This window comes from Mytilus edulis, chromosome 2, assembly GCF_963676685.1.
Source record: "Mytilus edulis chromosome 2, xbMytEdul2.2, whole genome shotgun sequence".
Taxonomy (NCBI): Eukaryota; Metazoa; Mollusca; class Bivalvia; order Mytilida; family Mytilidae; genus Mytilus; species Mytilus edulis.
In genome coordinates, this window is record NC_092345.1 from 944278 (window position 1) to 968707 (window position 24430).

The window sequence follows — 24430 nt, forward strand, 5'->3', positions numbered from 1 at the left end:
TGGGTTTTATAGTACATGTATTTCAAACTCTCTTGGGTCATACTATTAACAATATTTTAGCCAACTCTGCAAGAAAGTGAATATCTTATCTGCACAGGTAGGTCTAAAACCTCAATGTTGTTTAATTATAACATGTACATGTATACATGTAAGTGTCATGTACATGTAAGTGTAAATATGTCTTTAAATGAACTATAACTGACCTTCATTTTGTAAGCTTTCAACTACATGTATTTTAAAAATAACTATTTATAAGGTAAATTTGTTATTCATGTTTACTGATCAGATTTCATTATGATTGTAGATATATAACGCAGTCATTAATAAAAATTTCTAGTTTATTAAGCCATTACCGCAAAGCAAACATATACACATTATAAAGTGCTTTTGGGAAACCTTTCTGTTTTCTATCTAATATTATTTTGAGACCTGCTTTTTCTATGAGAGATCTGAGATTGTCTAAACTTCTAGTATAACTACTGTCTTCTGAGTCAAACTCTCGCTCATCAGTGGTTACATTTTCTTTAACAAAAATCAAACCATTTTCTGAAAGTCCTTTTTGACATCTTTGAAAGAACTTTATTAAATCGTCATCTTTCAAATGTCCTAAAACCCATTGACACCAAATCACATTATAATGTCCTTCTGCTGGGCAAAAGTCTTGTAATCCAGAACAAAATCGATTCTTGACTTTTGAAAATTCTTCTCCAATGAAAGCTGGTGCCTGGTCTAAAAAATTCTGGCTGAGCTCCACCATGTCAACTTCTTTGAAGATTGGTAATAAAAGTCTTTTTGTAATTCTGCCTATTCCTGCCCCACAGTCTAAGGCCCTGGTTGTTTCTGTTTCTCCTCCACCCATCTACAAAATAGTTAAAATTCATTTGATTTCTGGCCTAAAACTATTGATCCTTTTTAACATATCTTAACAAATCAAGATCCAATAAAGTACATTCAACATATTTACACAACTTCTAATTTTGGGAGATTTTAGAGCAAAAAATCTAAGTTTTCAAAATACTTATTTCTGTTTGTTAGGCTTCAAATAGTTACCTTATACATGTTATGTTATGTATATATTTTGTGTATCAAAAAGGTAGTGATCAGCCTTAAAACATTTAGATATCAAGTCAGTCACATAAGGTTTTGCTTGCATTTCATGCAATCTTTACCTTTAAACAGTCCATTAAAAAATGTTTTTAAAAATGGCTTTAATTATTAATGAAGCTATATTGGTTTTACCGTTTCAATGGTTTACACTAGTCATTTTTAGGGCCTTTATAGGTTACCATGGTTACTGTTCAGTGTGAGCCAAAAACAAAAAAAAAGACTATAACATAAGGCCAAATAAAAAAGTATGTGTGGTTCCAGTTACATCTGAAAAAAAGTTAGGGTAGGTACATGTAGGTAGGGATTTTTTTTTATTTTATGTTTTTTTTTTTACATTGAGTCTATGGGAGCAACATTCCGACTTTAACACTGCTTAATGAAAAATGACAATAAAATCTTTAGGGTAGGCTATTTTTAAGCCGAAAAAGTAGGGACGGTAGGATAACTGGAACCACATGTACACATATATTTTTATTTGGCCTAACGAAAGAAAAATCTGTCTCAAACAATTGACTTCAGTACAACAATCACTTTTCCATAGTGGAGTTAGACATGTCAGATGTTTTCTATTATGATGTCAAAAGTTTAACAGGACAGACAATTCATGAGGAGGGGTAGGAGGGGTCCTGATCAGGATGATCCTGAAATCCCAGGCATAGAACACAAAATCCTGAGGTTCAGAATTAAAATAAATTATTAAATCCTGATATCCCGAAATTTGAAAAAAAGAATTTCTGGATCCTGAAAGGGTCAATCCCGAAATCCTGAGCTTAAAAACACCTGATCCTGGAGTCCCGATAAAGGTCCTATCCCCCCTCTATCATTCAAAATGCAAATAAATATTAAATTCTGAATTGATTGACAAGGGTCAAATGACTTTGAATAGGAGTCCATTTGTACTTCTCGGACTGCTAACTTTAAACAAATATGAACATGATGAAGGTGTTATACATGTACTATAGACGGAGTGTTGGTAGGAGGGGTCCTGATCCTGAAATCCCGGGTTTTAAAACATGAAATCCCCAGATCCCGAATTTAAATCCACATATCCCGAAATTCAAAATACACGAAATAAGAATTCCTGGACACCGAAAGGGTGAATCCTGACATCCTGAGCTTAAAAACACCAAATCTTGGAGTCCTGATAAAGGTCCTATCCCCCCTCTATCATGATTGACTATTAAGTTACATGTATATATGTAGGACTCTAAAGTGCGATGGTCACGCTAAAGTGCGATGGTCTACGCTAAAGTACGATGGTGTCTCACGCTAAAGTGCGTTGGTTGTTAGTTCGCTAAAGTATGATGGTGTATCACGCTAAAGTGTGATGGTCCAAAGGGTAAGATTCAAGGGGTTAAAACATCGAGGTTAAAAAAGTTTTGCAAAAGCTAGTATGCTAAGGTATAACATATGTGATAGGCTTCATAATTTTCCGGTAGGCTTAAGTGATTGTTTCTAAATAAACAAGTTCAACCAAGTAATAAATGCTATAAAGGTACTAATTTATGTGTCGCAAAATATTAAATTTCATGTAAAATGAATTTTTAACAATTTGGAGCGTATTCATGGTATTGAATATTTGGATAATTGGTATATATTGTCGTTCACACCAATGTTACAACCTTCCTTAGAGTCGTCATTGAAAAATTATAAATACAAAATTCGTTCATTGTCGGACAGTCAGGGGACTTACTTAAACAAGTGATTTTCTAAATCACTGATTCAAGTAACATTATTTCCATAAAGGTTGGAAGTTAGAGTTGTCTTTCTTTAACAATCACCTATTTAAGTAGTACAAATTAATCACTAGAAGAAGTGATTTAATTTTATTGTAGCCTTAAATATAAAATACTAATGATCCAGGGACTAATTATGTTTCTAAACTTATCAGAACCAACATCTGTGTTGTCTAGGATAACCAGGTCATTTCAGGTGATGACCTTGTACTGAATCTAGGATAATGACATAAAAATCACTTGTTTAAGTATCAGACCTCAATTTCCTTCCCAAAAATCACTTCTTTAAGTATCATTCTTTTAATAACCCCTACTAATTTCAACACCCCTGAACAGTGAAATTTTTATCGCGAACAGTAAAATTTTATTGCATAATCTGAAAGATGAAACCTTGAACTTCACAGGAAAAATACTCCCACTGCTGTGAAAAATCTTTTAAGAAAGTATCAGTTCATTAAATAAAGCCATTATTATAGCATTTTTTCAACTAAAATGGAATTTTCAGCTAAATGATAGCATCAAAGGCATAAACCTTGCTACTTAAAAGAAGCCAAAAGTTCATATTTTTTAATTTTACTAATTAAAAGATATTATTTAAACCTATATGTGTTTAAAATTTTGAAAAAACTAAAAAATCCCATTTTGTGACAAAACCTCGAATTTGCTACTCAAATAAGTGATTTAAAAATCACTTATTTCAGTAAGTCCCCTGACTGTCGGAATATGCAACAATAATTTTTCTATTTATAAGCTTTTAATCATGTCAAATGCGAGAAAAAGGCAATGTTCGCCTAGCTTTCTCCTTTTTCTTAGCGAGTACAAATACATGTTTTATTTTCCTACAATGTACAGTACAAACAAATGTTTAAGCAGAAAATTTATAATTCACACATAAAAACATGTATGTCTATTTTACCGTCGGACGTATCTTACATTAAAATCAACAGCATTTTAACGAGGATCAAAAGTAAACTGCCACATAAACAATGCTTCAAATGTATCCATTTGCTTCTAATAGAAGCAGGATAAGTATGCCTAGACTGTTTTGTATGTATTTAGTAAATTTGTTCACACAGAGTACAAGTCCTTCCAGCACTCGAAAAAAACATAAACATTGCGCTACAGCCGACAAAGAACGGTTAAGTTTAAATAAATTACTAGTATTAAAGTCATGGACATTTATTGTAAAAATTGTTAATAAAATATTCTGAATCTATCTTCCGACGTGTTCATTTTTGGTTTGTATAAACGACTGATAACGTCATAATCAAACTACGTTTCTTACGTCTATACTTTCGCGGACCATCGCACTTTAGCGAATACCATCGCACTTTAACGTGACCATCGCACTTTAACGTGACCATCGCACTTTAGCGTCCCCATCGCACTTTAGAGTCCTACATGTATATGTAACATGTATAATGGAAATACATGTAATTTGTAAAGTTTTATAAAAATTATACATGTATATGTACTATATTTATTATTTACCGTTATAAATGGTCTTATAAACTCTCTTGAACCGTTAATATCTGTAGGTGAAATTTTTGCAAATCCACCCAACATTCCATCAACTGTTGGAGGAATTGATTCCCAATGTTTCTTTGCATCACCGTAAAATTTCTCTGTTCCCTGATCCATGTTGTTCTGGAGACTGGTTTCCTGTGTATTGAATAGATATTTTGCTTTCTTTTAAAAATTGTGGAAACCAGTATAACATTTTAATCTCTATACTGATTATTCTCAAAATACCTATTAATAACTTGAAGTGTATTTATTTTTAACAAAATAGTTTTATAATAATGAAATTTATTCTATTTACTCGTAATTTTAGGTAATTCATATTATTATGTTTGGTTGAAGACTATATTAAACTGGTTTTCGAACTTGTTATACTATTTTCTGATTTCAAGAGATTAAGGAACCAGATTCATAAATATTTTGCCATGGATGTCCGAATAGAATAAAATTTCAGTAGTTTTGTGTTTAAAATCAAATGAGAATAGTCCAAAATGCAAGTCGAAGAGGCCAGATACTTAAAAAGGTTAGAGATTTTTAGACGATTTTTGTTATTTGATCTACATGTACACATACTTAAATATTGTCATATTTATTTAATATTATTTAATTTTTATGGATATTTTTTTTTGTCTAACGGTTAAGCATCGTTCATTCAGTACTCAGTACTGCCAGAAGTATGTCAAGATGACATTACTATTTGTGCTACATATATAGGTGCCAAAGAAAGATATCAAAATGTCCTGTCAAGAGGGTAAGAATGCCCTTTCCTGTCAGTGTCATGCTTCAAACAGTCATTTTCAGCTATGGTAAGCGTCATAATTGTGATTCGTCCGAGGTCTCAAATAATTATTGTAACTGTTATTTTAAGAAAAAGTAAATGTGTTTTCGTCAAAACCAGTCACTTTTTTATCATATAAAACATGTGTAAAAGGAATGCATTTTATCTAAATACTTACAATGTATGTTGAACAAATCTATCCCATCAAAGACAAACAAGAGATACATGATACTACAGATACAGTTAATTCTGCCTCATATCTTAACTTACATCTAGAAATTGACAATGAGGGTCGGTTGAAAACAAACTTTATGACAAAAGAGATGATTTCAGCTTCCTAATTGTGAACTTTCCATTTCTATGCAGCAAATTTCTGATGATTCAAGCAGCACCTGCATACAGAGAATATATATCCCAATTGATAGGTTATTCCCTGGCTTGTATTTCCTATCATGATTTTCTTGATAGAGGATTACTGCTCACAAATGAAGCTATAGCTATTAAACCAAGAGGACTTACTGAAATAAGTGATTTTTAAATCACTTATTAGAGTAGCAAATTCGAGGTTTTGTCACAAATTGGGATTTTGTAGTTTTTGTTTAAATTTTAAACGCATAGGATTTCTTTTGCTAAGGTCGTCAAATCACTGCCTGGATTCAAACTTTTTACTCTGATTCTAAAATCAAAAATATCTTAATTAGACTCTGTTTCATGCATGTTTTTCATGTTTTTGTTTATAAATAAGGCAGTTATTTTTCTCGTATGAATTGTTTTTCATTGTCATTGTGACCTATGGTTGGTAATTTCTGTGTCATTTTGGTCTCTTGTGGAGAGTTGTCTCATTGACAATCGTACCACATCTTCTTTTTTTATAGTTAGAGACAATATATTTAATTTTTATTGGCTTTACATAATGAACTGATACTTTCTTCAAAGATTTTTCACAGCAGTGGCAGTATTTTTCCTGTGAAGTTTAAGGTTTCATCTTTCAGATTATGTAATAAAATTCTACTGTTCGCGATAACAATTTCTCTGTTCAGGGGTGTTGAAATTAGTGGGGGTTATTAAAAGAATGATACTTAAAGAAGTGATTTTTGGGAAGGAAATTGAGGTCTGATACTTAAACAAGTGATTTTTATGTCATTATCCAAGATTCAGTACAAGGTCATCACCTGAAATGACCTGGTCATCCTAGACAACACAGATGTTGGTTCTGATAAGTTTAGAAACATAATTAGTACCTGGATCATTAGTATTCTATATTTAAAGCTACACTAATATTAAATCACTTCTTCCAGTGATTAATTTGTACTACTTAAATAGGTGATTATTAAAGAAAGACAACTCTAACTTCCAACCTTTAAATGGAAATAATGTTACTTGAATCAGTGATTTAGAAAATCACTTGTTTAAGTAAGTCACCTGACTGGTGAAGTTGAAATCATCAATTTATAAATTTTACGGATGCCATCACGAGTTGGTTGACCGTTATGAAATAACCATTTCATAGATGATATCAGATATGTTCCTTATGTCGTAACTACAATACCCTTCCCTTTTCACGACTGTGACCTACCAAATTAGACTATTTACATGATTTATAACTATTTATCATGTCTACATTTAAAACATCTCTATTCTGTAAACATGGTAGAAACATATAAATGTAACTACGTTTATTACTATTTTACATTGGGGGATGATCTCTGGTCCTGCTGGTGCTCTGGAAGGGTAATCAGATTCAGCTCCACAAGAACCACCTGTCATGTTGGTCAGGGAATTACTCAATACAAAGTTGTGATTGAAGACGTAGATTTTGAGAAAATGCATAAATGATGCTTTCAAACAGTCAAGTGTAATATATTTCATGTATATTAGAATCTAAGAAATTTAATAAATTTGAGAATGGAAATTTTAACATTTTTTGTTATTTCAGAAAAGTAAAATTCAGTAGTATTGATGTTCATCCCACAGAAAAAGCTTTGGTAGTTAATTATGAACTGGAGGCAACAATACTTGGAGAATTGGGAGATCCAATGTTAGGGGAGAGGAAGGAATGTCAGAAAATGTACGTTTATACTTTCTTGTGTACTTTCTAAATGCTGTATGGTCACTGCAATGAGAAAAACAAATAAATTTAGTTATAATCTTAAAAATCCTTCTCTTCATTGTCTGATTGTAACTTACTTTAATTCAGATTTCAGATTCTTAATTAGATTTATAAGTAATATTACATTAGTCATGTTAGTGTTGTCCATTAAAAATCATATAACATGTATACTATATATACATGATATACAAAACAATATTTCAAAGTTTCACATGCAATGACATGTATAATAATATAATTGTAACCATAATTTTAAGAATTGTTTAAATAAGTTAGTCATGTACATGTTAGTAGTACGGTTAGGAGAATTTTTGAATCATATAAAAATTTGTTAAACTCAACCATCATATATAAGTACCATCTGTTTTAAAGACCCATATCATTAATGGGTATGTATATGTTACAGGGAATTTGTGAAATCAGTGATTTTTACAAAATCACTGAAATTTCAGGGAATTTGTAAAATCACTGAACTGATTAGTGATTTTATAAAATCCCTGATTTTGACTAGTGATTTTACAAAATCCCTGAAATAATTAAAATCTTTTTTACAGATTCACTGATTAAATTCAGGGAATTTGTAAAATACATTCGTTTTTTTTTATTAAGAATTTCTGTGAAAAAAGACTACAACAGTAACACTCAATATGTATGAGGTTAATCTAGTCTTTATTTTAATATTAAGTGAGCGGTTTTCATGCACAAACCAACTGACAATGTGACATACTTTAGAACAATGGCTCAGGCACAAATGTCTTGAAATCAAGAGCAAACATGTATACCCACAAAAGTTACTTCAAATAACTGAGGTAAAATTAAAGTGCAACATATGGAACCAGGGAAAATATGATAAACATTTTGGAATATTTTGTCAATGAGCCACAGAAAGAAGACAAAACAAGCTCTTATCACTACCGTGTTTGAAAGGAAGTTACTGTTTACTATAGTTTTTCTGTATAATTTCTGTAGAAAATAAAACCAATTATATCAATTTTTTTAAATCAAATATAAAAACTGAACATTAGGTTGATTGCTGTCATTAAAGAAGAAAAACACATATATATGTAAGGTATAAGAAATTGAGTGGGTTCGGGTATGTGATCCAGTGGCAAATATTACATGAATATCAGATCAAGAGCATCTTATTGCTGCATGAAAATTGTTATATAAAAGCAAATAAGTGTTGTATTATTAATTTGCTGCCTACAAAATAACATTTATATTCACAAAATAATAATAATAAAAAAGACAACAGAAAATATTGGTAACCTTGTTGGTGACCTTCTGCTGTTGTTTTTTTTTTCTATGGTCGGGTTGTTGTCTCTTTGGCACATTCCCCATTTCCATTCTCAATTTTATTAATAATTCTTTGTTTTGTACTTGCATGTTTGTGAATAGGTTAATCTAACCAAGCAAAAATAAACAAAGTTTTACCTACTTTGGTCATTTATCAGACACATGTATTCTATCACAAAGTGGTATAACTTTGAAAAAGTTTCTAAAATTTCTCAACTCTTTTAATCCAAATAAAGTAAATATTTTGTTGATAATGAAGGTATGAAGTTCTTCAATGTGAAGATTTGAAAAAAATTTGTTAAAAACGATATTCATCAGATGAAGATGTTTTAAAAATATTATGTATGTCTTGAAGACATGTACAGCATAGTTAAAAAAAAGGCACATATCAATAGCTTATAGTGGTAGGGATGTCACCCAAACTTGTCTTGTAAAAATAAGCAAATTCAGAGCAGTCTAAATACCCGTTTAAATGCCTTTTAGCCATTATCATTATACACAAGTTCTAGCTCATAGTGTTTATTAAACATGTTAAACAAATATATTTCTAAATCATAAGTGATCATTCATTTGGTCTCTTTATATTAAGAAAAACACATTTCTTATAGCATGCTATACTTAATTGTAATCAGGGATTTTACAAAATCCCTAGCTCTATTTTCAGTGATTTTGTAAAATCCCTAACAATTTCAGGGATTTTACAAAATGCATGAAACAGAGTCTAATTAAGATATTTTTGATTTTAGAATCAGAGTAAAAAGTTTGAATCCAGGCAGTGATTTGACAACCTTAGCAAAAGAAATCATTGATAAATGTAAATTAATACATCCCTCTAAGTTACTGGAAGTAGAGCAGTTACTGTATTACCTACAGAGTCGGAAAGATTCAGGACCCCCTAGTAAAGGTTAGTATTATACTTTATCACATTCTTGTGTACATAAACGCCGTTTCTTTTGTATACATATTTGATAACCACAGGCATGACAGAAATGCCTGTTCTCAACGACATCTTGGGCTTTCCGAACAGCAATGGCCGACAAATAAGTTGCTCATATTTCAAGGTGAAGTTTAACAACATTAGAATTTGTAAATCAAAAAAATGTGATTTAGGAGATAACTGTATTGTATTTTAAGCTCCAACGGCATCAATTGGAGATTTGATGGTCGCAAATTAACTTTACTGGCGACGCATTAGCGGAGACAGTAAACAGGTATTTTCGACGTTCAAATCCCAAATTGATGCCGTCGGAGCTTAAAATACAATATTGTTATCTCGATTCTAATGAAACTGACAGAAAACAACGTTAAAACATGTATTTAAAATCTGTCATATGCCATCTGCGCTTGCACGTACGTCCCATAGCATCAAGTGTGAATTTATGCCATGTAAGAAAGGGACGTTATCCAATCAAAATGAACGTTACAAATGTTGTTGCATTAGAATGATATTTGAAACTATTGGGGAGCTTTGTAATAAATGAAAATATTTCAGTTTAATAAATGAACATGTATGTATTTTGACAGTGAATTATTAAAAAAAATTTCCACTTTTCACTCTGACCCATTGTAAAAAAAAATTATTTCCTTGCCAACAATATTTTAACAAAAAATTATGCATGTTGAGAAGGTCCAAAAGTTTACGAATAGTTAAAATCTCTGGACATACATGACATATTTAATCAAATAAGGGTTTAAACAAAACAAAAAATCAGTTAGTAAGTTGTCATTTCATTGAAAATTGAGGGACAAAATACATCTAACATGCACAAATTAACATGTTTAGTGTAAATCTGAATTGGACTGGGAGGGAAAATGTGGCTTTTCTAAGTTTGTCTATCATTTGTCTATAAGAATTAATATATATTTTTTTAATACAAAAATACAAAAATTACCAACCAGACTTTCTATAGTGTGGCAAGAGACATAAAAACACATATAATAAATGTACTATTTTTGCATTAGATAAAGAAATGTCTTAATTTTCACAGCATCTGGAAAAACCCAGTTACAAGAGAATCCTGAAGTACCAACCTATGATGCCACAGAGATAGACGAAGTGGCTAATATCAATGAAGTTGATGATTACATGGAATTACTGTACGAGGATGTTCCTGAGAAGATCCGTGGATCAGCATTACTGCTACAGCTATCTAGAAATCCAGACAATCTAGAGGAACTCTTTGCTAATGGTAAAATCATTTTACTTTTGTATATTGGTTTGAATGATTGGGTTTGGCACCACTTCAACTTAATAAAAAAAAGGAAAGAAAAAAAAAGATATGGGATAAATTTCAAAGAGATAGAAACATTATAAAAGAATAGAATAAAAAAAATATTTCTAAAGGTCAACAAAAAGATTTCAACTCTCATGAGACAAGTATCGGTACCAAATTACAAATTCTTTGTTATTTAGAGTTCATTCAATATAACTTTTATAGCATTCAATAATTTAAGTTTGTATTTTATGTTTTGTAGAGACCGTGATTGGTGCATTGGCTAGAGTATTACGAGAAGATTGGAAGAAAAGCACAGAATTAGCGACTAACATTATTTACATATTTTTCTGTTTCTCAAGCTTTACACAATTCCATGGTGTTATCATGCATTTTAAAATAGGAGCTTTATGTATGAACATTTTAGAACATGAATTAAAAAAATATGATTTATGGAATGATGAACTCCAGAAAAAGAAGAAACTTTATATCCTTTTACTGTTATGTATTTTTAAAGTTTTGAGTTATTTCACTAAATTGTACATTTTTTGTCTAAAGAATATATATCAGCCTATCAAAAACCAAATATAAACCCTTCATATCTCTTTACCATGTTTACTCAACATGGTGTTTACTATAAAACTCAACCACTGTTCAATATATCAGATCAAATAATGGATTCACCCTATTTGAAATTTTAGTGGAGTAATACCCATTAGACATAGATTTTGCCCACCTTATGTAAAGGTTTTAAATTTTTAAATTTTATCAAATTAACATGTCATATTTATATCATGTATATCACTATAGGAAAGAACACTAATTCTGATCATTTAGAAGCCTAATATACATGATATATCCTTAAAAATGGAACATAATTAAAAAGTTTAGCTAATTTGTACAGAGTAATCTCCCTGTAATGTTATGTACCACCAAAGGGAAACTAAAGTCACTATCTTTCCAAATTAACATATTTTAACAGTGCTGGTCTTTAGGTTGAATTATTATATGGCATGGTACCAGTTTAGCAAAACAGGCTTCTTGTTGTCTAAGTGATATAATAAATCTAGTAACTTATCAATATACACCTTAACTTAGTTCACCAGAATCAGAGAAGGACAATGGCAAGGTCAAGGAAGACTATGAAAAGAGCGTAAAGAAATTCTCAGAACTGGTAAAGAAACAAGAACAGCTACTTAGAGGTTAGTACAACATGAGAAAATAAATAACACCTATAGTTTTAATAAACATACAGCCTACTGTGGAATCAATTATTTATATGAGTACCAAACTTTATTTTTGTTTTCCTGGTTTTAACTAGATTTACCAACAAAAAGATGTTTTATGAGAGCAAATAAAACACCACCTATCAGGGCCAGCTGGCCCCTAGACAAAAACAGTTAAGTTTAGTCCCTGTCTATCAGGGTTCAAATGTAAGCAATTATAGGCCACCATACAATCTTCAGTAATAAGATAAACACATACAGTATAATGGACTAGGAAAGGTATCAACATAAATAAATAACAAATTCCAACAAGACTGCGAACTGCCTAATTCATGGAATAACATTTGTTGGTTAAACGATTTGCTTGAGAATATACAGGTATGTCTTTTAACATGTTCAATGAGTAATATATTTTTGCAAAAGTAATGTGCATGATGAAATTTGATCTCTTAACAATGCTTAATATACATCAAGTCTCATCTGGTGTTGTCATGCTGTGTAAAGCTTATTCATTTCCTTTGCATTAAATTTCCTGCCTGCTTAAACATTTATTTTAAAAAATATCATGAATATTTTGTCACAAATTTTTAGCAGGTATATTATTTTTTAGCAGTTCCTCACTATATACTGATATTTTAGAATTGGATTCCATTTAATTATACTCTTTAATTTGTTAATTAATGTATTACCTCTCTATTTTTAGTTGCATTCTACCTTTTACTCAACCTATCAGAAGATTTAGCTGTAGAAATGAAGATGAAAAACAAGAATGTGGTCAAAATGTTGGTGAAATGTTTAGAGAGAGATAACTTTGAATTGTTGATCTTAGTGGTATCTTTCTTGAAGAAATTAAGCATCTTTATTGAAAATAAAAAAGAAATGGTAAGACTACCACATATATCATGATCCTGTGTATTTGAAACTCCTGGAAGGAATTCGATTTATTGCAAATTACATCTTCTAAATTGCCACTGACAAATGTCTCTCTGCTGAACTTTTGTCTATAATGATTAAAAAGACATTGCTTTGTTTATCATTTTTATATAGAAAAAAGCACAGGTAAAGAATAAGTTGAGATATGCATCAGCATTAAAAGGCACATTATTATTACTTGAGAAGAACATAGGTCAGTGTGTTTCTACCTATGACAATTATGGCCAACTTTAGACCCTTCAACAATGAACCAAACCAATTTCATATGAGCCATAAAATGGCCTGGATGACAAATTGTGAAACAGTTAAAAATATAAAAGACCATTTTTGACTTAAAAAAGCAACAAATAACAAATATGGCAGATACTGTGACAATATCCAACAACAACCACTTTAAAAGTTACAGGCTCTTGTCATGTGACAGGCACATAAAGAATGTCCCTGGGTAAAATGTTAGTTGACACTCAACCCTCCCCTAACCTGGGATTGTGGTGTAAAAACACAATATAAGACCAAACTGTAAAAATCAATCGGATAGGGCATGACTCATCACATCATTATTGAGCCCAACAAAATTCCACACCAAACAGCAAAAAACAAAATCCATTTAAGAATACTCACAAATTCAAACTTCAAGAGAGGTCTGTTTTATCACTTATCATGCATAATTTTTTTCTCTATTATTACAATGATTTGTTTTTTCAGTCAAAAGAAAATGTTATCAGCAAGTTGACAAAACTGATTCCCTGTGACCATGAAGATTTACTCAACATTACATTAAGACTGTTATTGAATTTGTCGTTTGATTCTGAACTTAGGAGTAAAATAGTTAAATTTGGATTGTTACCCAAACTTGTAGGATTACTAAGTAAGTTGTTACATCATCGTTATAGTCAAGGCTATTCATTTCTATGGATACTTGAGGGTTAAAAAGAATTTCTCCCAGTTATCCCTTATAATACATAAACATCTTCGTCTCTCTAGTTGATACAGGTTCATTATTCATTTTGATTTAATATAGATTTTAATAATCCAATTTTTCAGTTTCAGATTTCAGATTTTTACATCCTCATGAACAGTGATTTTGCTAGCGCTTTCACTTTCGTAATTTACGAAAGGGTTTTCCCATTGAAGAAAGTATTTCAAATCAATTTCGTCACTTAAATTTTTAAAATGTAAAAATATTTTCGCATTAAAATACTATAAATCTACTTGTCTTTATGTTTTGACAAGTTTATGACCCCCAGGTAATTAACATTTTCAGCAGATGTTACTAGTTGGGATTACAACTAATCTGCTTATCGCCATCAGATGGGTCACTAATCCGTTAATTTTTAATAAACCTCATAATTGACCATCATAATTATTTCCCCAGGAAAATCAGTCAGTTGGCATTTCAACAACCCTGCTCATGACTGATAAAAGATTTGTGTCTCATCCCCTAGAAATCTAACTTAAAAATTACATATTCTACATGGATGAAACAGTCAAACTTTTCTTTGTTATTTGAAATATATGATAAAAATTGATGTCATTTTCTCTTTATACATTGACAAGGTAGAGTTTATTGGCGAATGTTAGCATGGCAACATTTTAGATTAGGACAGCATAATAAATCATGTGAAGAGCAAGAAATGTGAACAAAAACAGACATTTATAATACATTATAATAGGCAAATAGAATATTTGATATCTAGAGAGATTTTGTCTGTTTTAAAAGTTGACTTATTTCTTTTATATAACAATGTATAACAGTAGCTTATTACTAGGGTTTTATTTTTGTTTTTAGATAATGAGAACCATAAGATGATTGTGTTGTGTATCCTGTACCATGTCAGTATGGATGACAAGGCCAAGTCAATGTTTACATTTACAGATTGTATACCCATTGTAAGATATCATAATGTCATTATTCCTAAATGTTTGCCATTGTAAGATATCATAATATCATTATTCCTAAATGTTTGCCATTGTAAGATATCATAATTTCATTATTCCTAAATGTTTGCCTTCGTAAGATATCCTTAAAATAAGAATGTGATGACCTGTGTTACTTTCACTATATATAACAACTATAATAAATGCTTTTACATAAAACGGTAACTTTTAACAGAAAAAAAAGAGCATGAACAAAACAGTAAAAGCTTTTTGTACATGTATATAAGTTTTCTTCTAGCATTTACAATATTATTTACTAATGAACATACACTCATACCCCATGATACCCTAGTGTAATAAATACATAATTATTATATTGATTTTTGTTTGTTTCAGGCAATGAAATTGTTATTAGAAAGTCCAGAAAAGACAGACATTGAACTGTTATCGTTGTGTATAAACTTAGCCTCTAATAAAAGGAATGCTCAAATTATTTGTGAAGGTCAAGGACTAAAAATGTTAATGAAGAGAGCGTTTAAATTTAGAGACCCATTGTTGATGAAAATGGTCAGAAATATTTCACAGCATGACGGACCAACTAAAAATTTATTTGTTGTAAGTTTATGCGTTTATTTATTAAGAAAAGAAGATTTAGTGAATACCACATCAAACACAAAAAACATTGAAAAAATCCATTTAGTGCATTAAATACAAAGACCTGCATAATGATATATGGTGGCTCAACAAGTTGACTCACTATATACATAATATACAGCTAGAAGTAACTTTTTTCTTCATTTAAACAGACCACTATCAGATAACCAAATGATCAACTCTACTACACCTATGGATCAAGTCTACCTTTTCATTTAATCTAAAACCTTTCTGTTATAGTCAAACATATAATTTATAATTTCCAGGATTTTTTAGTTCTAGGTGTAAAATTATCTTTTCTATTTTTTCTTTATCAATTCAAATATTCAATAGATTTTGTATGAAGAATATATCAAATAAACAGGAAAATACATTTTTAGGCAACCCATGAACTTGATATGTGGGACGTTAACTGAATCTACAGTACATTACTGTATGTGGCTATGGAAGACACCCATAAATGTTGCCTCTTAACATAAGTCTGTTATTACAGGACTACATTAGTGATCTAGCAGAGGCCATGTTACAAGCAGACAATGATGATTTTGGTGTAGAGGCACTAGGGATTTTGGGTAACTTAACCATACCAGACTTGGATTATGAACTTATAATCAGGGAATATGAATTGATACCCTGGATAAAGAGAAGACTTGAACCAGGTTTGTCATATAATACTTAATGGCTCTTCCAGAAATAAATATTATGTGGAGGGAGAGGGAGTTTGGGGGTTGGAAGGCCCTTTTTATTGAACTAACATGTTTATTAACTTGATGCATAACATTTTAATTGATTATTTCCCGTTTCAACAAATAACCACCACCTATCAAATTTAATAGGAGTGGCTTCCTACTCCCATATAATTATTTTTGAAATAGCGCTAGGAGTGTTGACTGTTCCTTTTTAATTTTATCTTTATAGTTTGTAATCTATAGCTATTAAACTATCAACAATATCATGCACATTTTATATCAAGAATAAAAAAACCAAAAAAACTTTAGCTTATTTGGAGAGAATGATAATCAGGATTAAATTTAATTCATGTTGTTGATTAGGCAGGTTTGACTGTATATATATATATATACCTCAACTAAATGTAATGAAACTTATACACAATGCTTACTACCACAAAACTCAGATCAAGTATAAATTTGGGTAGCATCACCTTTACCATTCTTGAGTTATGTCCCTTTATAATGTTATATGCAAGCTAGGCCATTATCTTTTTCCATGGACACATTCCCTATTTATTGAACAATTGGATTTAATGTTATATCCCAGGTAAAGGAAATGTAGGTATGCACAAAAGACTATCTTGTATTTGATAGCATTTTATTTTTTTAGGAAGCGCTGAAGATGATATTGTTTTAGATGTTATTATATTAGTGGGAACTGTGTGCAATGATGATGCTTGTGCCAAACTGTTAGCAGAGTCTAACATCATACACTGTCTCATTGAATTACTTAATGGTAAGCCATTATATAGAATAGACACATTTCAATACAAATATACAAATATATATTAAAGTAAACAAATATTTAATTTATCTCATGACATGGTTATTTCTTTTACTCTGGATTCATTATTATTCGTTGGATACCAATTTTCGTGGGTTTCATGGAATTGAATCAAATGTTCAACAAATAACATATTTCCAATAGGCTTTGTATAAAGAGATTGGCAAAACCACGAAATCAAATAGCCACGAATATGAAAGTTTACAGCAATCCACGAAAATTGATACCAACGAAAATAAATGAATCCACAGTATATAAAGAGCTTAAATCTTAAGAAAAGAACTTAGTCCTGTAAATTAGTGAAGAATAAAAGGACTCTGATTTCTTAAATTCATCAGTTTATTGGCTACAAAATGTGTATTTTAAGAGAATGATTTTACTTATGAACAATGAATTATTGTTTCATACTATATTTGCTGCACAGATTGTTGTAGTGTTATGATATTCAAAACAAATGCAGACAATGTTTAATTTTAGTATTTGTATGATGTGTTTTTCAGCCAAGCAAGAAGATGACGAGATGGTTTGTCAGATTGTTTATGTGTTCTATCAGATGATTTTCCATGAATCTACACGTGAAGTTATCATCAAAGATACTCGTATCCTTTCTATTATATTTGTAAATTTCTATTTCCATGCCTTTCCTAGGATAGTATTGATTGATTGTTGGTTGCTTTACGCCGCATTAGCACAAAAAGGATAGTAAGATATAGTACTATATTTTTATGCCCCACGTACGATAGTAGAGGGGCATTATGTTTTCTGGTCTATGCGTCCGTTCGTCCGTCAGTCCGTTCGTCCGTCTGTCCCGCTTCAGGTTAAAGTTTTTGGTCAAGGTAGTTTTTGATGAAGTTGAAGTCCAATTGACTTCAAACTTAGTATACATGTTCCCTATGATATGATCTTTTTAATTTTAATGCCAAATTAGAGGGTTTACCCCAATTTCACGGTCCACTGAACATAGAAAATGATAGTGCGAGTGGGGCATTCGTGTACTGGGGACACATTCTTGTTTTGATTATGGCTTAAGGATGTTCACAATAAAGTTTTTACAAAAAAATAGAAGGCTTGTTCATTATTAAGTCTTCTTTTTGAAACATATTTAAATTAATGTGATAGTGTTAGAAGTTGATTTTTGGACATATATTCTTGTTACAGAAAATCTTATAAAATGAAAACCAACATAACATTAAGATATTTTCATTCATCACTAATCAGGAAATTACTTGAGACTTTGAGGTTAAAATATTAATTGTTGTCATATTATTTACACTTAAGATTTATTGCAAAAAAGATGTAGAGATATTGTTTATATGTCCATGAGAAAGCGACCCAGCAACACAAAAAGAACCCACTAATTTTCCATACATCACAGGTGAACAGGAACTATTTTGTTAATGTAGTAATAAGTCTACTTTGTTCATCTAATGCAAAAATAAGCTGGAATAACAGAAAAGAATGTTTCAAATGATTGTTTTATATGTTTTATATATTTCTTAACTTTTAATCAGAGGCGCCTGCTTACCTTATAGATCTGATGCATGATAAAAATGCTGAAATACGCAAAGTCTGTGATAACACATTGGACATCATAGCTGTAAGTACTAAGTAATCTCCCTTTATAGCTTTTAATGGGACTATGAGTCTCTTGATAGAGGTGAGTACTCAATAATCTCCCTTGACAACTATAAGAAGTCAGTAGCTATATATAGTCTCCCTTGATAGCTTAAAGTACTCATATGTCTACATTGACAGCTGTTAGTACTCAGAAATTTTCCCTGACAGCCGTAGTCTGCTGTAGGGTGTACTAACGGTAAGTCAGCAGTAGTCTCCCTTTACATCTGAAAGTACTCAGTTGTCTCCCTTCATAAAGTGATATCCTTCCATACTAATAGTTTCCCTCGAGGCATAAAATAGTTTACATTTACTAAAACTTATTAACTAAGATGTACTAATATATATCAATTATAGGAATTTGATTCAGAATGGACGAAACGTATACAGTTAGAGAAATTCCGTTGGCATAACTCTCAATTTACTTTACATTTGATATTATACATGTTATAAATGAAAATGCTGTATTTACTATACTAAAATAGAATTCAATTTCTAGATGAATTATATTGAAAACTCACCACACTATTCTCTCTCACTATCTATCTCTTTCTATCTCTCTCTCTCCGGTGCTCAAACTGCTTTACTCTTTATCTTATATTTGTATATAAAAAAAAAATTGCTTCCTAATAAAAGATGTATTAATTAGATAATATCTATAGATTTATATATTATATATCGCTATTATATTTGTGTATATTATGTTGTAAATTGGAAGTTATAAATAATAAAAATTAAAAATATATATATATATATATCAATTATAGGAATTTGATCCAGAATGGGCAAAACGTATACAGTTAGAGAAATTCCGTTGGCATAACTCTCAATGGTTAGATATGATTGAGACAAGACAAATGGATGAAATGGCTGACCAGTATTATGGAGACGAAGGCTATGATCCTTATCTACAGGATACAGACATTCTGGACAGACCGGACCTGTTTTATGGAGGTAATCACATTAATCCTTGGGGGGGGGGGGGGGGGGGGTTTGCTATTCCAATACAAGGTCACAGTTTTCACTCTATTCCAATACAAGGTCATAGTAATCTCTTTATTCAATTACAAGGTCACAGTTTTAACTCTATTCCAGTACAAGGTAACAGTTTTCACTCTATTCCAATACAAGGTAACAGTTTTGACTATAATCCTAATATAAGGTCAAAGTTTTTACTCTTTCAATCCAAAGTTATGGATGAACCAATATTAATATCAACCATTGTATTATGATTCCTTTGCATTGGCTATCTCCCTTCCCAAATCTAAGGTCAATATTTTCAAGATGAAGCTAACCTTATTCAATGTCTTATATCAACTGTGTATATAGCGAATGAGAAAAAGTATGTCCATTTATTTAGGATACTATACATGAAAGTCCACAATAGATAAGGATAATTAATGATTATTTTGATTCTACCAAAGATGATAAGTTGATTTGAATAAAAAATTAAAAAGTCCCAAAACTCAGAAAGTTAGCAAATGTATTTTTAATTTTTTTACATATAAAGTAATTACATTTCCGTCAGGTTTCATCTCTGTTTTAGGGGAAAAATGAATATTAACACTATTTTACACCAGAACTTTTACATTAACATATATATAATAAGAAGCCCAGCTATGAAATATATTTTTGTGTGTACACTGTTTAGGTAACGAGTACTGATCTGTATAATTTTTACCACAGGTAACAAAGGTAAGCTTGGTCAGCATTTTATAAACAAGTTCTTTGGGAATGTTGAATACTTGACTGGATGCTTTTCCATCTTTATGTTATTTTATTTTATTTTGTTTTCTTAAGTTTTTGGACAAGGTTTGGAAATAAATGAATTGGTTGGAGTTTAGTAACAAAATCCAAAATGTCCATCCAATTCAATTTTCATATTAATATGTTTTTCGGCAGAACTTCTCCTTGTATCAGATACTCAGAAATAAAAATAAATGCAGAGTAAAAAAATCATTAGAAGAAAAGATCCACATGCAAATAAAACAAGCATGTTCTTAATTCCAGTGTTAATGAAAAGTACAAGAAAAACTAAGGATTGTAGCATGACTGAAAAAGATATAATTTTATAGAAATGTAGAATTTTTTTTTAAAGGGATTATATAGATTATTTGGTATTGTTTTTGCTTTGAACAGAAATCAGCTTTTGATGTTGGTTAGATATTTTGTGTTTTTATTGTAATTATAAGATACCTTTCAGCATGATGAATGTTTGAGGTTATTAAAACTAAAAGCATGTAGTTGTACTGGTAATTATTACAAAATGTAGCATACATACTACTGAAGTACCATCTTACATGATTAAAAGAAGATATATGGCGTCACGGTCGTATAACTCTCGAGACCAATTATCATACTTAGAATCCGACTTAAAGGGGCACTAGCTACGATATATATAAAAAAATAAAGTATGATTTTTTTTTAGATCAATCATTAATCAAATTGGAATAATGAAATAATAATTTGCTTTTAGCAATCAATTTCCTTTAATTTTGTTGAAATAAGCGATTAAACATAATTTTTGACTGATTCACTTGCAAGTGAAAACGTCATCATCATTCTAACCGGTATTCATGTGAACTTCAAGTTAACCCCTAGCTAGAGATTGACAACGCATGCATTGTACGTGTACTGGTTATTTAAAGAAAAAGAATGTCAACAATGAAAGTGAAACTACGGTAAATCATTTGATTACTAATTCGATGCACATAAAATAATTCTTATATGGTTAAAAACAATGAGAAACATCTATTTTTAATCTATAAAATAAAATCAAACAGACCTATAAAAATGCAATTGCACGTGTTGGTTTAATCTATTCGTATCTTTATTTTTGTTTACATCGCTTATATGGTCATCTGAGGTCAAATCGATAGTTAATTAGATGGCGTCTGGACTAAAATACACACGAAACGAACCTATATATTATCTACCCCATGCTCTGTAAACTGTTTATTTTAGACTTTTGATAGTTTGGATAAATGTTTTACATTGTTATAAACCAAATATGAGAATTTGAGTCAAATCGGTTACAATGAATTTGACAGCTAGTGCCCCTTTAACAAACCCTATTATTTGATTTCGTTTTTTGATAAAATTTTGTGTCTCCAAGTAATAAATGAAGTTTAGTGAGAGCCAAGTTGTGTAGGATGTGTTACAAAAATCCTGTCGTAATTAAAGAAGCCATGAAAATAATGGAAGAAACTATTGAAACACCTTCTAATTAAGTACCCAATTCAAGTTTTTTATTACATTCTACTTTAAAAGGGGAGATAACTGAGACAAATATAGTTCTGTGAAGAAATTCATGTATTTTGTTATGTAGCATATATATATAAACTAAAGTCAATGCAATTTCCATTTTTATTTTCTGACAGAGTATTATCAGAATTATCATGCATATTAAATGAAAATTCTATTATTTGGTTTTGTTTCTCACATTAAATTGCTTTTATAAAAATGAGAAGATATTACCATCAAGTATCTTTACAAAATATGTCAATTGAGAGCTAGAAACAAGAATTTTGAGAATTGATCCTAATTATAATATTGAGAAAACCACAACATAAACTGGATTTGGGAAAAGTCGTGAAAATTAAATATTTTTTGTCCCTTCTTGCATTGCTTCAGAGAAGTTTGTTATTAATATTTTGTTGTTGTTTTATACCCCAATAAGATAGGCTTCACCTTGATTTAGTTATAATATCCTATAAATTATAATGAACATTAAAAGCAGAATTGCTTAAAATTTGAATGATTGAATATTGACTGAAAGTAAAATGTCTTGTACTTCTGAAATTCTAACAAAATTGATGTCCATAGACTTACATTTCAGATCCTTGTTTTAATCTTTAAGATTTCTGTCTAAAATGAGTTATAAATGATATATTTTAGATGCCTATGAGAATGGATACATTATGGATGGTCATTTAACACCAGAATATATAGATGAGAATGGAATGTATGATGGTCAACCGTATGACGGTCAACCCTATGAAGGCCAACCTTATGATGCACATGGACAGCCATATATGCCATATGGGTGAGTATTGTCCCCTAACCAGAACACTGCAGTGATATAGGTCTGTCTATGTGGGCTCATTCAACTGTTTGTCCCTACCTCATACTATTGTATTGTCCCCTAACCAGAACACTGCAGTCATATAGGTCTGTCTATGTGGGCTCATTCAACTGTTTGTCCCTACCTCATACTATTGTATTGTCCCCTAACCAGAACACTGCAGTGATATAGGTCTGTCTATGTGGGCTCATTCAACTGTTTGTCCCTACCTCATACTTTTGTATCATCAACTGCTCCTGACAAAATGTTAAGAAACTTTCTCTTAATCTGAATCATAAAATGCATGTGCACTTCATTTTTTTTTATTCATTTTTTTAGGCGGTTTCTGCAATGCGGGGTTCACACATTGCCGATTATTACTCCCGCTTGAGATCAGACAGCGATACGACACAAAAAGTGAAAATGTCGGATTACTATCCTCAATTATCTGGAATGTCCTATCATTGTCTGAACGCATTCGGTTAAGTTCTTAACAGATTCCTAAGGGTCGGGAAGGGTCCAGATAGTTCGGCGAAGCACCCTGACAGTTAGGTGTGTCCGGTAACATTCGCAGAAACTCAGCCGATTTTGTCTAGTCAGATTACAATCGTGCCTATGTCATGACAGATTCTGCTGTATCGGATCAAAATCCTAACAATGTTCTGTGTATTCTGGACGGTGTCCTGTGGAACAGGAATGATCTGGAGAAATTTTTCATTGCCGTTTTTCTGCCGATTGAGTCCAGATTGCATCCAGATCTTGTCGATTGCGAACCGTTCCGGAACAGTCCCGTTATTATTATGAAATTCGTCAATGACAGTCACGTCTGAGTTCTGACAATAACAGAATACAATACAACTGAGACCAGACAAAGCCGCTTGCAATGCGTTAGAGCGGACCGTGATAGGATTACATTCCGACAGTACCTGATCATCCCAAGTTTGCCTACAGTTTTGGAACAGATAACTTCCGTCAGCGTTGGTTAACTGTCTGGTCACTGTCTTATATCTGTCGGTAGCGCAGTCATGACAGACTCAGTCGAATTTTACCATGCGAAATATACAAATTGGATTAGAAGCGGATTGAGAACGGGATTATTGGCATAAATTCGCTTGGAAACCTGTTGAATATCGACGCTTCCTGAACAATATCTGATTGTTGTCGTGATTAAATTATTTGTTTTACAAATTTTAATTGAAGTTTGAATTTCCATCCACGATTCACAGGATCTTGATCAGACTTTTGACAAATTTTAATCGGGAATAGTCCTGTCAAGGACGGCAGTAAAAATCGTGTATGTGTGACCCCAGCTTAAGCAATTTCAATTTTTTGCCATTGTGTATATTCATATATTGGGGAAGGGTTATTATTTTGTGGGTTTGCTCTCAGTACCTTTAATTTTGTTCTAAAGTTTATGAACAATTATCTTGTTACAGATATGATGGTATAGATATTCAGGATGGATATGAACCTTATGCCAGACCAGAGTCCAATATGGGTTTTATAGATGAGCGATATGGTGGGACCGTAGACCAATATGGAAGACCAATACAACAGGAGTATGGAATGTACCAAAATGGCCATGGTGATGAAGAAGATGAATATGACTTTGGTTATGGCGGTTATGATCCACGATAAACTTTGGAAAAGTTTTAATTTATTTATAGTTTAACCAAGATCAAAATGAAGATCATAGAAGTGCACATGACAGAGCATTTGTTATAAATGTGGATTAAACCAGGGATTTGAATTAGATAAACAAGTACCTAATAATATGTTGGATGTT

At 31.2% G+C, this 24430-nt stretch overlaps 2 protein-coding genes across 2 annotated transcripts; one reads left to right on the plus strand and one right to left on the minus strand.

The window, feature by feature from the left end:
* Positions 1 to 320: 320 nt before the first annotated feature.
* On the minus strand, positions 321 to 4526 carry LOC139511203 (N-terminal Xaa-Pro-Lys N-methyltransferase 1-A-like). The gene is made up of 2 exons (XM_071297781.1): positions 4335 to 4526; positions 321 to 859 (listed from the first exon to the last, which is right to left on the minus strand). The coding sequence occupies exons 1-2, from the start codon at positions 4482 to 4484 to the stop codon at positions 350 to 352; spliced, it is 660 nt and encodes a 219-aa protein (XP_071153882.1). The 5' UTR covers positions 4485 to 4526; the 3' UTR covers positions 321 to 349.
* Positions 4527 to 4741: 215 nt separating this feature from the next.
* On the plus strand, positions 4742 to 24430 carry LOC139511194 (kinesin-associated protein 3-like). The gene is made up of 17 exons (XM_071297771.1): positions 4742 to 4887; positions 7079 to 7210; positions 9295 to 9452; positions 10537 to 10737; positions 11024 to 11248; positions 11865 to 11963; positions 12691 to 12869; positions 13626 to 13788; positions 14710 to 14810; positions 15195 to 15413; positions 15946 to 16111; positions 16794 to 16919; positions 17468 to 17566; positions 18479 to 18564; positions 19349 to 19535; positions 22479 to 22626; positions 24081 to 24430. Exons 1-17 carry the CDS (start codon positions 4856 to 4858, stop codon positions 24280 to 24282), a joined length of 2523 nt encoding a protein of 840 aa, XP_071153872.1. The 5' UTR covers positions 4742 to 4855; the 3' UTR covers positions 24283 to 24430.

What these genes read in the sequence shown, in the direction of transcription:
- LOC139511203 (XM_071297781.1), bottom strand. Translation starts at nt 4,484, where the DNA reads ATGGATCAGGGAACAGAGAAATTTTACGGTGATGCAAAGAAACATTGG. An exon ending in TTATAAGACCATTTATAACG is followed by an intron (nt 860 to 4,334) that starts GTAAATAATAAA and finishes ACTATTTTGTAG; the next exon opens with ATGGGTGGAGGAGAAACAGA.
- LOC139511194 (XM_071297771.1), top strand. Translation starts at nt 4,856, where the DNA reads ATGCAAGTCGAAGAGGCCAGATACTTAAAAAG. An exon ending in CCAGAAAAAGAAGAAACTTT is followed by an intron (nt 11,249 to 11,864) that starts ATATCCTTTTAC and finishes AACTTAGTTCAC; the next exon opens with CAGAATCAGAGAAGGACAAT. An exon ending in ACAAGAACAGCTACTTAGAG is followed by an intron (nt 11,964 to 12,690) that starts GTTAGTACAACA and finishes CTCTATTTTTAG; the next exon opens with TTGCATTCTACCTTTTACTC.